Raw genomic sequence first — 13611 nt, forward strand, 5'->3', positions numbered from 1 at the left:
AATATGTTCTTCTTCTCAACTTATGAGCCACCGTGATGAAAGCAAACTAAATAAAATATAACAACAATAAAACAACAATCAAATCTGGAGTTAAAAGATTTGTGTATTATGTTTTGATTTAGCATTGATTCTGTATTTCAAACATCTGTAAATTAATGGTATGTTTAACTCATATGTTTAATAATAATCTCCCTCCCAGAAAAACAAAGATGGAAAAAAGGGTAATTTTTGGAGGTTTGCATTTGCTGACTTACCTTCTTCCATGATAGTGACAGTTTCCTGAGAAATGGCGGGGCCTGCTCCCCTGACTGTTTTGGCAATCAAATAAAACTTGTAGCGTGTGCTGTGCCTGAGGTTGGACAAAGTGACTGAGGTCTCATTGGCGGGCAGGGCCAGCTCCTCCACTGGGCCCAGCTCGTTGGAGTTATTGACTACAGGGGTGGAGGATGATGGATGGTGTAAGAATAAAAGGACGGGGATGATGGAAGTGTAAGAGCAGTGAAATACAGAGGTATAAGAGGAGGGGTGGAGTTTTAATGATGACAAAGTTGGAAATGAAAGTATTTGAAGGTGTGGGGTTCAGAAACAGAAGACGGGAGTGACAAAAGTTGATTTGTTAAATTGAGTTGTAATGTATGCAAAATAACTTTATTTAATAGCTTCAAGACTACATTAATGAATCCTTTGATTTTTGTAATCTGATACTGAACAGGACAAGAAAAGACATGAAAAAGAGGACAAACAAAACTACAAACTACATGAAGGAAGATGATGTTTACTAGATAACAAGGAAAAAAAGCCTCACCTGGCTGATATTTGAGGGTGTAGCCTGTGATGCGTCCATTATGTAAATGAGGAGGACTCCACTCAAGCGTCAGAGAGTCCAGGTCCATGTTAGTGACCAACAGGGAGGTGGGAGGTCCAGGCACTATAGAGAAACAGAAAACAAAAAAAACCTCACACAAGTTGATCTGGAGGAAGGTGAAGTTAAACGAACTGTTAGGCAGAAATTTATCAGGATATGGAACCAGAAGCTACAGCATATCAAAGACTAATAGAACAGTTGCCTTTTTTTATTCCACACCACACAAAGCTGTCTTACAAGCAGTAAAGATGTATAAATAAAGATAGTGTTGCCCAAACTCTTTAATTTTCTCTAAGTCTCTCTTTATGTGTAGTATGATCGTTATTTATGCGTTAATTGATTTTGTAACTGTGGGGAAGAGCCCAGGACAAATTTCCCTATGGGGACGTTAAAGTCTTTTTACTATTAACTCACCCTCTCTCCTCGTGAACTGCTCTCTAGCCCCATTACATCACAATACATGAGTCTGGGTCTGCTCAAGGGTTTTTATGACATGCACTTACTTAATGTATCTTACTTAAAGATGTACTGTAAACTTATATTTTGAATGATTAAAGTTTGCTTGCTTTATAATCCAGACGATCCTAACAGATCTGACTACATGGTTTACAGTAGCCCGACAAGGCCTACACTCTCCTGTTAAACCACTCTAGTCCTGTAATTAAATAAACTAAGATATATCATTTCGCAACTTTTTCCATATTCAATTTAATTTAAAAATAAACCAAAACCTTAAGGAGAAATTAATAAAAAATAAAAATAATTGCATATATATGCACCATCCTGGACTAACACTTCATTAAAGCACCTTTTAAGATTATCATGGCATTTAGTCTTTTTGGACTAAAACGTTCATCTTTGATAAATATGCCCTCTCTCCCTTGCATACATCCAAATCAACAAAAAAATGGCTACATCAGAGGAAAATTAAAAAAAATTTTGGACTGGTCCAGCCAGTAGCCTTGCAAAGAAGATAGACTGTCCAGCTTCCATGTCTGTCATCGGGCTAATCTGTGTTGCAAAGCTCCAATGTGAAAGGATTGTGCTGGGTCAATTAGGATCATTTAAGGAGAATGAGGTGGTGCTTTGGCATAGTCTGCATTCATTACGGGTGGGGTTCAGTTGTACTGAATGCAGGATTATACAATTTAAGCAGTTTTTTGATGCACAGGGAATGCCCTCACAACCTGACAAATTTTGACCACTTTTGCAAGGAAGATTGGGAACATTTTGTTAAGAAAATATACGCTAAAAAATCCTACCCAAAAAGATACATAAAAGAATTCCCTCTCTTACCTCCCTCAGGTGTCTCAAACTGCTGTGTGGGGCTGGGCGGCCCCTCCCCCCTGCCGTTAAAAATCCTGACATTGAATGAGTACAGGCTGTAGGGGTGCAGGCCAGGCAGTCTGCCTTGGGTGTGGTTCCCTCTGAAGGTCAGGATCTGCTTCTCCACATGGTGGGGGTTGTGTCTGTGAAGGCTGCGCTCTTTCCAGTAGTACACCTGCAACACACAGTGCATAGTCAGTGTACTGGAGAGTAGATTATGGTCGTTGGATTGGTGTGCTGGTTCTTTTTGTATCGTACCTTATATCCTTTAAGATGTCCTCGTATTAGTTTAGAAGGCACAGGGTCCCAGTAGACTTCTGCTAGAGTGCTGTTCACCACCATTGCCTGCACGTTGTCTGGAGCTGCTACAGGCACTGAAAATGGATAATAAAGACAAAAACAGATGAATCTTCAAGGAAAACAGACGTACAAATGCATAACAAGAGAAACATAGACAGTGCAATAATGTTGGGCTAGAGCCGGTGCAACCTACAGTCCTCTCCTGAGTAACCGTGGGCGATCGGAGGGTCAGGGGCCACTCCATGGTCGTTTACAGCCTGAACTTTTAGCTCATATGGAACAAACGTGGGCGTCCCAGACACAACAAACTTGGAGGTGTTAGCAACAGTCGCTGTGCTCCACTCGCTGTTCACCGACTTCTGCCTCCACATCACTCTGTAGTGAAGCCCCGGACCGTTTGACTGGAGGCCTGTCAGCGGCTGAAGAGGAGAACGTTTTAAATCTAACTTATCTTTCTTTTTTTTCTTTTTTAAGTAAAGGCTGAATGATGTTTCATCTTTGATTGATACGGACGATAAAGAAAGAAAAGAAAGAGACGAGGCAACAACAAAATTATACCTCACAACACAATGACAGCTGTTTTTTTCATTGTATTCCCATGAAAAGACTAAATGCTTCAGGATATTAAACACAGGTAGTCTTGTAAAGCTTTATTACCTTCCATGAGATTACAAGATTATCATGTTCAGTCCCAAATCCCTGAACACCTGTTGGGTTCTCGTCTGGAGCTGAAAGAAAAATAAGAAAGATAAAGTTAATCATCATCTGAGGGGAAAACTCACTGAGACTCAGATAGACATGCAGATGTGTTTATGAAAAGAAGCATTGTTGAGCAAAAATTGATCTATTTCATACTGTGTGTTTACTTTCAAAACAGGTGTCATTCATATTGCATAAAGATTATCTTTTATTTGGAGTATTATATTGAAGAGTGTATGTACCTGCAGGTTCTGTCTTGTACAGCCTGGAGGGAAGACTGGGAAGGCTAAAACCCACCGCATTGAGGGCGAGGACTCTGAAGGTGTAGTGGGCGTAGGGTGACAGTTTGAGGTGAGCTGTCGTCTTGGCTCCAGGGACCTCGGTGAGGTTATGCCAGTGACCTCGGTGATGCAGTGAGTCTTCATACTGAATCAGAAATTCTGTGTAAAATAGAAGAAGATATCAGTATTCTGCAACTCTGAGCACTGCGTTCACCGTCTGAATGTGTATTTGCATGACTAAAAGAACAAAAGCCCTCCAGATAACTCAGGCAAACTAAGTCTAAATATGCTCTTCTCTGTGCTTTCAGGCTGCGAGAAAATGTTTATGAGAGGATGAGTGTTTGCAACATCCTGTGCATACTGATGGAAATTGACAGCTAGACTCTGCTGCAGCAAATGTTAGAGACATTTTTATGGATATTTAACAAGTTTCAGGCTTTTTAAACATTCATCTACTGTACTTTAAAAATATATAATTCAAGCTGACCCTCAAGGGGAAATTATTTTTTAATTGACTTTTGCAGACTACATTACCAGCTAATTCTAATTATGGGGAGTCAAGTTTTATATATTGATGAGGTTTGTTGAAATATCCTTAGTGCCTGCTTATAAACACTGACCAAAAGCAAGAAAAAAATAATTTGAGGGGTTAGATCATTGAGTTTGTGTATGTTTGGAAGGTTGGAAGACTAAAACCAGATTGATCAGACGGGGGTGAGCTATCACTTGATCCTACAGTTGCCATCTTTTTAAGTGGATTGGGAAGTATCTGCTTTTTAACACCCTTGACCCTTCTCCAAACTCTCCTGTGGTAAACAGTGTTACCACCATGTGATTTAAAACAATACAGACGTGGATTTGTTAAAGCCGATTGAACGGTCTGCTAACAGGAAAAAAGCTTGTCCTCCATCAAAACATTTGAATGCAGCAAGTACAGTCTACGTCACTCCATTAGCTGTGTAAGCTACATAAATAACATACCTACGTGGCTAGCGTGGCTAAAGCTAAGCTCACAAAGCAGTTATGTAAGCTACCTTTATAGGTTAGTTTTGGAGCTACATTAGCCTTAGCTATGTTCGCATAAGCTCTTGTTGCTAAAGCTAACCTGGCTAGAACAGCATATCTAGTAACATTAATTATGTAGCTAGTGTAGCTATGTTAGCTTTGGCTAAAGCTAACAAGTTAAAGAGAGCCACGATTCATTTAACTATTTTTAAAACAGGGCTATACAAAATTTAATCCCAGATTATGCCTATGATCTTTTTCTCTGTTTTATCTGTGAAATGTTTCCTGGTGTGTAATGTTTGCAGTGTTGTTATTTCATGGATGTAACTGACAGACTTGGACATATTCACTCCTCTACTCTGCTAATCTGCTTCATAATGTCCCGCATTTGTCAACAGAGATGTCAATCAGGCGACGGTCAGCAGGGAGAGCTCCAGATAGTTTGGCCTCACTCTGATTGTCCATCTTCATATACAGTCAATGGTTTCCAAAGCAGGCTTTCCATTAGATCGTATACTGAAACTCAATGGCTGACATTTCTTTAGTGTCTCTTTAAAAATGTTGAGTCAGTGTCCCTTAAAATGACAGTACAACCAGTTTGGGTAAATATATGCCAAAGAGAAAGACAACCAATCTGACAGATATTCTCACACAATCACACTTTGGACATACTCTGAGTAGGACTGTTATGCTCTTCCCCGGGGGTCCATGTGAGCTGAACACTCCTCTTTTTCTGGTCTGTGAGCTCGAGGTCAGTGGGGGGGTCGGGTTGCTCTGGTGGAGATACATAACAGACACAGACATCAGCACACAGCTACAGTTACAGGATGTGAAGGTGCAGCCACAGAAACAGAAAAAGGGAATTATAGACACAAACAACTATTTCTGTCATATTATATTCATTTAAAATGCTTAGTGTTTTTTGCTTAAACAAGCACACCTCTTTTTCTTTACATATCCCTTTTCATTATTTACTCCATGCTACGCATGCACACATCATGCATATGAAATGACTAATGCTCAAGTGAGCTTCTTCCATAATCACTCTGCATGAAATCGAGTCTCAGGCTCACAGAGAGGCTAAATTGACGCTCATGTTTTTGAATTATATGATAAAGTGGAACGCATGCTTTGAATAAATGAGGAAAATGTGAATTTGAACAGATCCCAAGTGTGGAGATGTCGGCTTTACAAATTATTTTAAGTGTGCATGAGCCTTTCCTTTGCATCAGTGCTTTAATCTGATCAGACGTAACACGTTTTTGCAGAAATGTAAAAACATACTCCAGAAAACAAAAAAGAAAATGGTTCTGTGATTGTTGTAAAACAAGGCCACAGCATGCTCCAATTAACAAAAACATACAACAGACACACAAGGCCACATCAGCAGAGCACAGATGGGTGCTCAGGTGTTCTGCAGATTTACCAATGACAACAGCTGGTGTCGGCGTGGCTTCTGCCAGGTAGGAGGGCGGTAGTAAAACAGGGAGTTTAGTAGTCAGTCAGCCGTAAGAAAACAAACAAGATAATCCAACTTGATAAGAAGGTAACAATTACATATGCATGCTGCTGACATGATGGCTGACTAAATCCTCTTTTCAGTAAACTCTCAGGCAATTAACTTTGAAAGGAAATCTGATCCAGATTGATCCAGGTTCACTTCTCTGGGAAGATTTTTCAGCCACTGTGAGAGCCTGGTTTGTGAAAGCTGAACATACCAACAACAGTGAGCTCAGCGCTGGCTGAGTCATGGTCCAGAGTTGTGTTCATGATGCAGGTGTACACGCCCGCGTCGTTCTCTGTCACTTCAGTAATGGTGAGGCTGTCTGAGTCGACATAAAATCTGTAAACAAAGCATTCAGACGGACAGATTCTACTTATCATGGAGGCTTTGTTTAATTAAAGCAGTCAAACACAAATAACCCAAACATGAATACCAACAAAAAGCTCTGTTTAATTAAGAATAAGGCCTTGTCCACATGTAGGCTGGTAATTTTGAAAATGAGTTTTTCTGTGTGTTTTGGCCTTTTGTACACATGCAAATAGCATTTTAGGTCACTGTTAAACTTAAAGTTTGAAGATTTTTAGAAACTCTGTGAACATTGTTCACGTGTAGAGAGGAAAAAGGGGAGTTTTGGCATGTAATGTCAGCTCTGTGTGCTGGTTTCTCCTCTGTTTGGTGTCACTGATGTGCAGCATTATCATTTTTGTTTACATGGCAATGACACGAAACTTGTGCTGGTGTAAATATTAATAACTGGACTCTTGACAAGCTTGCTCAAATAAACACAGTTGCTCTCCCACTATGGTGATGAACTGAAGCGCTTGAATGGACTATGGAGGTCACTGCTTCTTTATACAATACTCCAAAGACACAAACCCTGATGCCAACGTCTGTTGTTTTTGAAAAGACCCGGTTCAGGTTGTTCGGACAACTTTTCAAATGAACTAGTCATTGCAGATTAACATCAAGAAAATGTTCACATGTAAGGGGCGTTGTTACTGTCTCTGAGTGCTTCGCCTGCACACTGAAGGATGAACAACTGTTGATAAAGGGATTGTCTTTACAGTCAGCAACGGTGTGTTTTTGCTTTTTCATGTTGATAAAGACATTTTTGAGTACTTAGCATGTGTGAAAGGGGATCTCTTTAAAAATCAAGAGGGAAAACTTCCATATTCAAAAAAATATCCGCCCAATTGTGGACTAGGCTCAAGCTAAATAGACAGTTAATAAAATATATTAATAAATAGCTGAATAAATAGCTGAATAGATGGATATTAGATCACGTGGCAGAGGCAAACTCAGGGATAATGGTCTAAGAGGTGATTTCATCCCTCGGCTCTGACCTCTCATCATCAGGCAGCTCTCCATCGTCTTTGCGCCACGTCATGATGGGGACGAGTGAGGGGTCGTGTTTCACTTTACACTGAAACACAGCAGACCGGCCCCTCTGGACCACCTTATACTCCGGCTGCTTCAGGATCCGGGTAGGTTCTAAATGAAGAGGGAGAAGGTCAGGTCAAATCTAAGTTTGATAACATAAATTAACTAACCCTATAATCAAAATAAAAGACATCATCACTGTTTGAAAATTATCTGTAATATGTGTTATCATATGGTTTTACAAAGGTTAAGGCACTTTAATTTCCCTGATCAAAAGATCTTTGAAGGTTTTTAAAAGTTCCTGTGAGGAAGTTCTACATTGGACCACTTTTGGTCACCTGCTGGGACGACTGGGGCTCGGTGGATAGTCTTGCAGTCAGAGGGCTGTGGATTTGATCCTCAGTTACTACAGTTACATGTTGACGTGTCCTTGGGCAAGGCAATTAAATCCAATCTGCTCTTTCTGCTTTGTCTGTAGCATGTAAATATGTATGGATGCGTGTAGGATTAACTAATACTAATGGTCACACTACAAAGCATTCTTTGTCATGAGTGTGTACAGTAAATAAGGGATGCGATATGGGATTTTTTATAAGATATTCAATATGACAATATTTACAAATTAATTTTAGCCGATACCAGTGTTGACTTCAGTATTTGAATATAGTTCAGACCTAAGACTTTAGGTTAATTTAAAGTTTAAGGATGAAGTGATACACAAATTTCAGTCCTTAGACAAACTTTAAAGTGTCAGGAATGATGATGTATAAAGACAGGGACTACGGCTGATGTAGGTCTGTTAGTTTAGCCTAAAACTCCATTAACTTTTTTGTTCCAAAGGCTGATATGTAAAGCTGATGCAGGCAGATTTTTGTAGCTAAAATATCTTTAGAAACTTTTATATCTTCCAATACCAATAATTAACTTTTTAAACCAATGTCTGCCAATAACAGTATCAAACTGATAATATTGAGCACCCCAAGAGTAAATGGTTGTGAATGGGTAAGTGTCTGCACTGTAAAAGCACATTGAGTAATCAGGTGAGAAAAGGGCTGTACATGCTTAAGTCCATTTACCAAAATGCAATTCTAATGCCTTTGCTGATCTCTTTCTGTAAGTGGTATCAGCTGTATTTTTTGACAAAAACATCAGCTTCCTTTACTTCAAATTTAATTTTTTTTTCATAATGAATTGGATTGGAAAATTTTGCTTTTAAAAGCAATTTCACCAGCTTAGATTCGACAGGTATGACAAATAACTAAATAAGAAATGAGAGTACATAAATGATTTATCTTGTTGCAGATGTTCTTTTTTATTTGCAGGAGGCATAAATGTCTTTTTTAAAATCAATTGAAAACCTTACCTTACATAGTAGCTTTAGATTGTTAAAATAAAAAAAATAGTAGACAAAAAATAAGCTTTAAAACATGCATCCTTGATGACACTTTCCAACATACAATTCAGAAGTGGTTTTGGAGAGGCATTATTTTGCAAAGCTGTCATAAAATACAGCCCTTCATTTTTCCACAATGGTTTTGTTGATAATCATGCTGTTGTTTGATTGCAGATCTTTCAGTTCCTTATTGTTTACATGATGCATCATTCAGAGAGTGCATAATTGCTCTAATGTTAAAATGCACTGACGGGTCTGTCAGCTTCTTTATTGTGTGACAGCATTGGCCATGTGTCATTATGATTAATGATCACTCAAATAAGAAACCTTTCTGCACTTTGCTGTTTTTAATTCTAATTTCAATGCACTCTGCATAAATGGCTTATATTTTTTATTGTCATACTTAAACTGTACTGACTCTTGCAGAAAACATCTCACTGAAACAGCTCTATCATTTCTTTCATTTCCCAGCTCTCTATGTTCATAGCAATCAGTCCATTGTTTATTTCACCCTGACTTTATGTAGTCTTTTTTTGCTTGTCTTCAGCTGAAACTCTGCAAGAAGTCAAGGTGAGTGCACAGGTGACAGCAGTCACATAATAATGTTTTCCACCGTTCAAGTTTGTCTTGCAAAACACTGCTAATGTCAAAGTGATATTTACCCAGAAATAGTTACCATCACAAAATCAATGATGCTACCAAAATACTTCCCCACCAACAACACATGCAGTAACGGAAAAATATCAAGGGATGAAAGTCCTTAAACTATCTCAAAAATTATAATTCACCCACAGGTATCTCCACCGAGAGCGTGCTCACCTTTGACCTCTAGGTAGACGTGATTCTCTTCTTTCCCCAGTGAGTTCCTGGCCACACAGGTGTATTTTCCTGCATAGTGTGCTTGAGCTGTGTGAATCTCTAAAGTGCCATTGTCATGGAGGATGTAAGGGTCTCCGTCCAGCGTGCTTGCCCGACTGTCTTTGAACCTAAAAGAGAGAGAGGAGGCTGCTATGAGCTTTAAAAGAAACATAAAACAAATCGTTTCCCTGTCTAGAGTTTATTGACTCACCAGGTAATTTTAGGGATGGGTGATCCAAAGGAGGAGCAGTCCATCAGGGCACGGTGGTTTTTGATGACCTGGTAGACTTTGTTGGCTGGTGTCAGCACTCTGGGTGGCTCAGCTGCAGTAAGAAAGTAGCAATTAATGACATGTTATTACTCAGAAAGTCAATTTAAACAAAAAGAGGGAATCTGCATTAAAAATAAAGCTCAGATAATGAACTTACAGAGCACATTGACAAAGGCGTTGGACAGGAGGTAGCCGTAGTCGTTGGAGACGTTACACTGGTAAACAGCGCTGGACCCTGTCTGTACATCACTGAAGATGATGGTGTCATCCAACACCTTTCTGCTCAGATCCTTAGGAGAATCTATTCATGACAACAGAAGGTTGTAGATGGCTTGAATTTTGGTTTGGATTTGGATTTCCTGACAGGAGAAATGTCAGGGGTACAAATGACAATTTTTGATTTATATGTAAGGCAGATTATCAGTTATACTTTTGGTTTGGAGCAAATATGTCAGAAGCACTGCATAATGAAGTTACTTCTGCCACAACTTTCCCAAATTCCAAGGTGAATGAAGGATGAAAACAGTCTTGAAAGAAACAGAAAGCTACAGTAACACCTTCAAGAAGTGCTGTCTACTGAAATCTGCAAAAGACTTAAACCTTAAATTAAATGCTTGGCCAGATTTTAAGTCATCTATTTATGTTTTCTTAATGTGTAGCTATTGGGTTAGCTTTGACTAAGCAAAAGAAACCTATCATCACTCTGTCTAAAGTCCAACTAAAAACATCTGAGGCTCAACAATCAATACACTATATCTCCCCTGTTATCCCTTTTTGTGTTTAATTGTTAAGTTGTTGATTTTATAGGGGCTTTCTGTGCAAGACAATTTCTCTGGAGGATGCAGTGAGTTCCTTGAGATCCCCTTAGAAGCCTGTTGCACCAGCTATGTGTAAGTTCTGTCTAAAGATACATAAGGTATAACTTAACTGGTATCACTGTGTGGTTGCACCAAAGAAACATAAAGTTGATCTCATCCAGTAGAGATTTACATCTAAAGTAACCGAAATAGTGTTGCAGGTATGACATTTTCACTTGATTTAACCAATCAGTGAAAAGCATTTTTAATCCAGTGTCTGTTAGAGCGTTACCTCTTGTGTCTAATTGTCTCTAAACAGGCTGACAACAGTGTCTGTGAACTGCTGTTAATCCTCAAACAGCAGCGAAAGTGCATGACAAGTATGACAAAGCATTTTGCATAGGTAATTACCAAAGCCAAGGGCCTAAACCTAGAACAAGTATAACATAGCACAGCAAAAGTTATCCCCGCTAATGGAAAAAAACAGTGTCACTGATCACAGAAAACGCACTGCTGACACCAAAATGCTGGTAAAATCCTCAGTTCCTCATCATCCAAGTTATCCCACCTTTCAAAACTACAACCATAATAGCCATATTTCGGGGGGAATTTACTCCTAGGAGAAGGGTGGTGTAATATTTCAGTTACAACTTGTCGAAACTATCTCTGCTGGTGATGCAAGGTGCAAACTCTGCCGTAAGTTTACACAGCTAAGTTCAAACTTGGGTATGTTTGAACTGATGCACAGCTGTTGTAACCCATAGCTGACCAATCCTTTAGTCATGCATATGAAATATTGATACTGAGGTACTGACTTAGTATTGATACCAAGCTCAAATGTAACCATGCTGATGAGAGTGTTATGTAGATTTGTTTAATGTTATCATTATGTCATATACTGTTGGAGAAGTTTGTTGTGTTTTTACAAGTTTTCCTTATAAAGTATGTCTTTTAGATTTTTCCTGTCAGAGACCACGGGTGTGAATCAGCTACATCCCTAACTCTGACCCAACATAGTCAGGCCTGTATTGTCCACCAAAACAGTGAAGCTTCTCCCTGAGCTGCATACAGATACGAGGGCTAAATAAAACAGAAGCCGTTTTCACACATGACCTCCAAAACTTTTGGAATTTCTATTAAATTCAAGAATCCTTCCTTTTGAGATTTCCCCTGATTTTATGGGGGCTTTTCACACTTGTCCTTCACAGAGGAAAATTTTCCCATTTTGCTTTGGGGGGAAAGATGGGAATTAACAAGGAGGCTGGCAAGAAAACTTCTGGGTGAAACAATCAGTTGTTTGCAAACAGCTCACGCTCAAAACTTCACCCCATTGACACATGCACAAAACTCCTAATAATGTCCTGATTTTTTTCTGTGTGAGCTGCATGTGTGAATACAAGACATTGGGAAACTGTGGGCCAGGGTAGAGTTGATTGTCTTTCAACCAGAGGGTCAGGAGTTTATTCCAGTTTACTGCAGCCATGTGGCAAGGTGTCCTTGGGCGAGACACTTAGGCATAAATTGCTCCCATTGGCATGTGAATCCCTATGAATGGAATTAGTTAATACTGATGGACACTTTTAAATAGCAGCCTGTACCATTAATGAGGGAAAGCTCTCTATAGGCTAAAATCCATTCACCAAGGCCAAAGAGCCTCACTTTTCTCCCAGACATTTTGGTGCCAGGCTCAGCCTCTTAGTTTATTTTCCACATGATGTCTGTGTGAGGTGATGTGTGAACAAGGAGGAATATTCAGCAAAGGTCAGTGTAGGCGAGCGGATAGGGGTAGTGATGCTTGCTTCATTCAACTGGCATGGGACCGTAGGCTGTATAGCATCGGCCCAGAATGATCTCTGTACATGTAATGAAATCAAATGAAGATGCAGCTCAACCAAAATAATTTGGACATTTTCAGGATTTTTGTGCACATGAGAGTGGGATTCAAGCAAAAAGTCGCAGGCATATTGTTCATGGCCAAACAAATCAATGAAACCAAACTATGGAGTTTCAAAGTATTACATGTCATAAATTTAAAAATATATATAAATTCAAATAATCAGCTTTACAATCTCCACCTATTTGACAAAGAAATCAAACACCATGAGAATAGGGTGTCTCTTTGAGCAGCAGATGGGGTTTCAGGATGAGGAAACAGGTTGCACTCACTCTCAATGGGGATGCCGTTCATGGCCCAGGTGATGGAAGGTTTAGGCGTGCCACTGGCCCTACAGGTCAGCACCCCGTTCTCTCCTGGAGCGAGAACAAGGTTTCTGGGTGGTCCGCTGATCCAATATGGAGCGGCTGAAAATAGAACAGCAGACGGCTGGAGAATTAATCACGGAACACACTGCCCTGTTGGCATCTGTGCATAAATCAATTATGAGATGGGGGGAGGATGAAGAGACGGAGAGAAGCAGTGAATTATAGGAATATGCATGTTTCATCACAGACACACCTTTGACCATGACGTGGATGTTGTGGTGCGCCGAGCCGAGCTTATTCCTGGCAGTGCAGCGGTAATCTCCGGCGTCTGATTCTGACACGTTTACAATGCGAAGGGTCTTCTGGTAGTGCAGGAAGTGCATGCGCTTGGCAGGGAGCTCACCACTTACTTTGGTCCAGGAGATGTCCGGTGTGGGCCTGGATTCAAAGGAAAGAGGAGACAAAGAGTGATGATGGCACTGGAGCAGGTGGGCACTTGAGGCATATAGAGCTAAAGTAATGGCAGATTCTTTCACTTACAGTCCTTCGGCGATACACTCCATCTCCAGCACCTGTCCTCTCAGCACGGTTTTGGAGCTGGAGGGGCCAGATGGGATGAGGAAGGTTGGCTTCCTCTCCTCTGCTGGGTCGTCTATGGTTACACACATACAGACACACGTTCACAATAAAGCTATTACCAGCTCTTCCAGGGCCATCGAATTCAGCCTCC

The 13611-nt window shown here is 40.1% G+C and overlaps 1 protein-coding gene across 15 annotated transcripts in view; it reads right to left on the reverse strand.

The window, feature by feature from the left end:
- The window catches only part of LOC121515374 (neuronal cell adhesion molecule-like), a 70987-nt gene that overhangs the window by 18580 nt on the left and 38796 nt on the right, over positions 1–13611 (reverse strand). For 8 of the 15 annotated variants that reach the window (XM_041796106.1, XM_041796097.1, XM_041796103.1 and 5 more), the window contains 17 exons: positions 13422–13533; positions 13135–13319; positions 12846–12980; positions 10040–10183; positions 9823–9934; positions 9573–9739; positions 7324–7471; positions 6195–6319; positions 5903–5932; positions 5149–5250; positions 3433–3630; positions 3149–3219; positions 2685–2910; positions 2450–2565; positions 2162–2366; positions 806–928; positions 255–431 (listed from right to left, as the gene is read on the reverse strand). In XM_041796106.1, coding sequence (XP_041652040.1) covers positions 255–431; positions 806–928; positions 2162–2366; positions 2450–2565; positions 2685–2910; positions 3149–3219; positions 3433–3630; positions 5149–5250; positions 5903–5932; positions 6195–6319; positions 7324–7471; positions 9573–9739; positions 9823–9934; positions 10040–10183; positions 12846–12980; positions 13135–13319; positions 13422–13533 — 2376 coding nt within the window. The remainder of the gene's footprint in view (positions 1–254; positions 432–805; positions 929–2161; positions 2367–2449; positions 2566–2684; positions 2911–3148; positions 3220–3432; positions 3631–5148; positions 5251–5902; positions 5933–6194; positions 6320–7323; positions 7472–9572; positions 9740–9822; positions 9935–10039; positions 10184–12845; positions 12981–13134; positions 13320–13421; positions 13534–13611) is intronic. The other 7 variants (XM_041796102.1, XM_041796109.1, XM_041796099.1 and 4 more) reach the window with 2 other exon arrangements.

This window comes from Cheilinus undulatus, linkage group 9, assembly GCF_018320785.1.
Source record: "Cheilinus undulatus linkage group 9, ASM1832078v1, whole genome shotgun sequence".
NCBI lineage: Eukaryota > Metazoa > Chordata > Actinopteri > Labriformes > Labridae > Cheilinus > Cheilinus undulatus.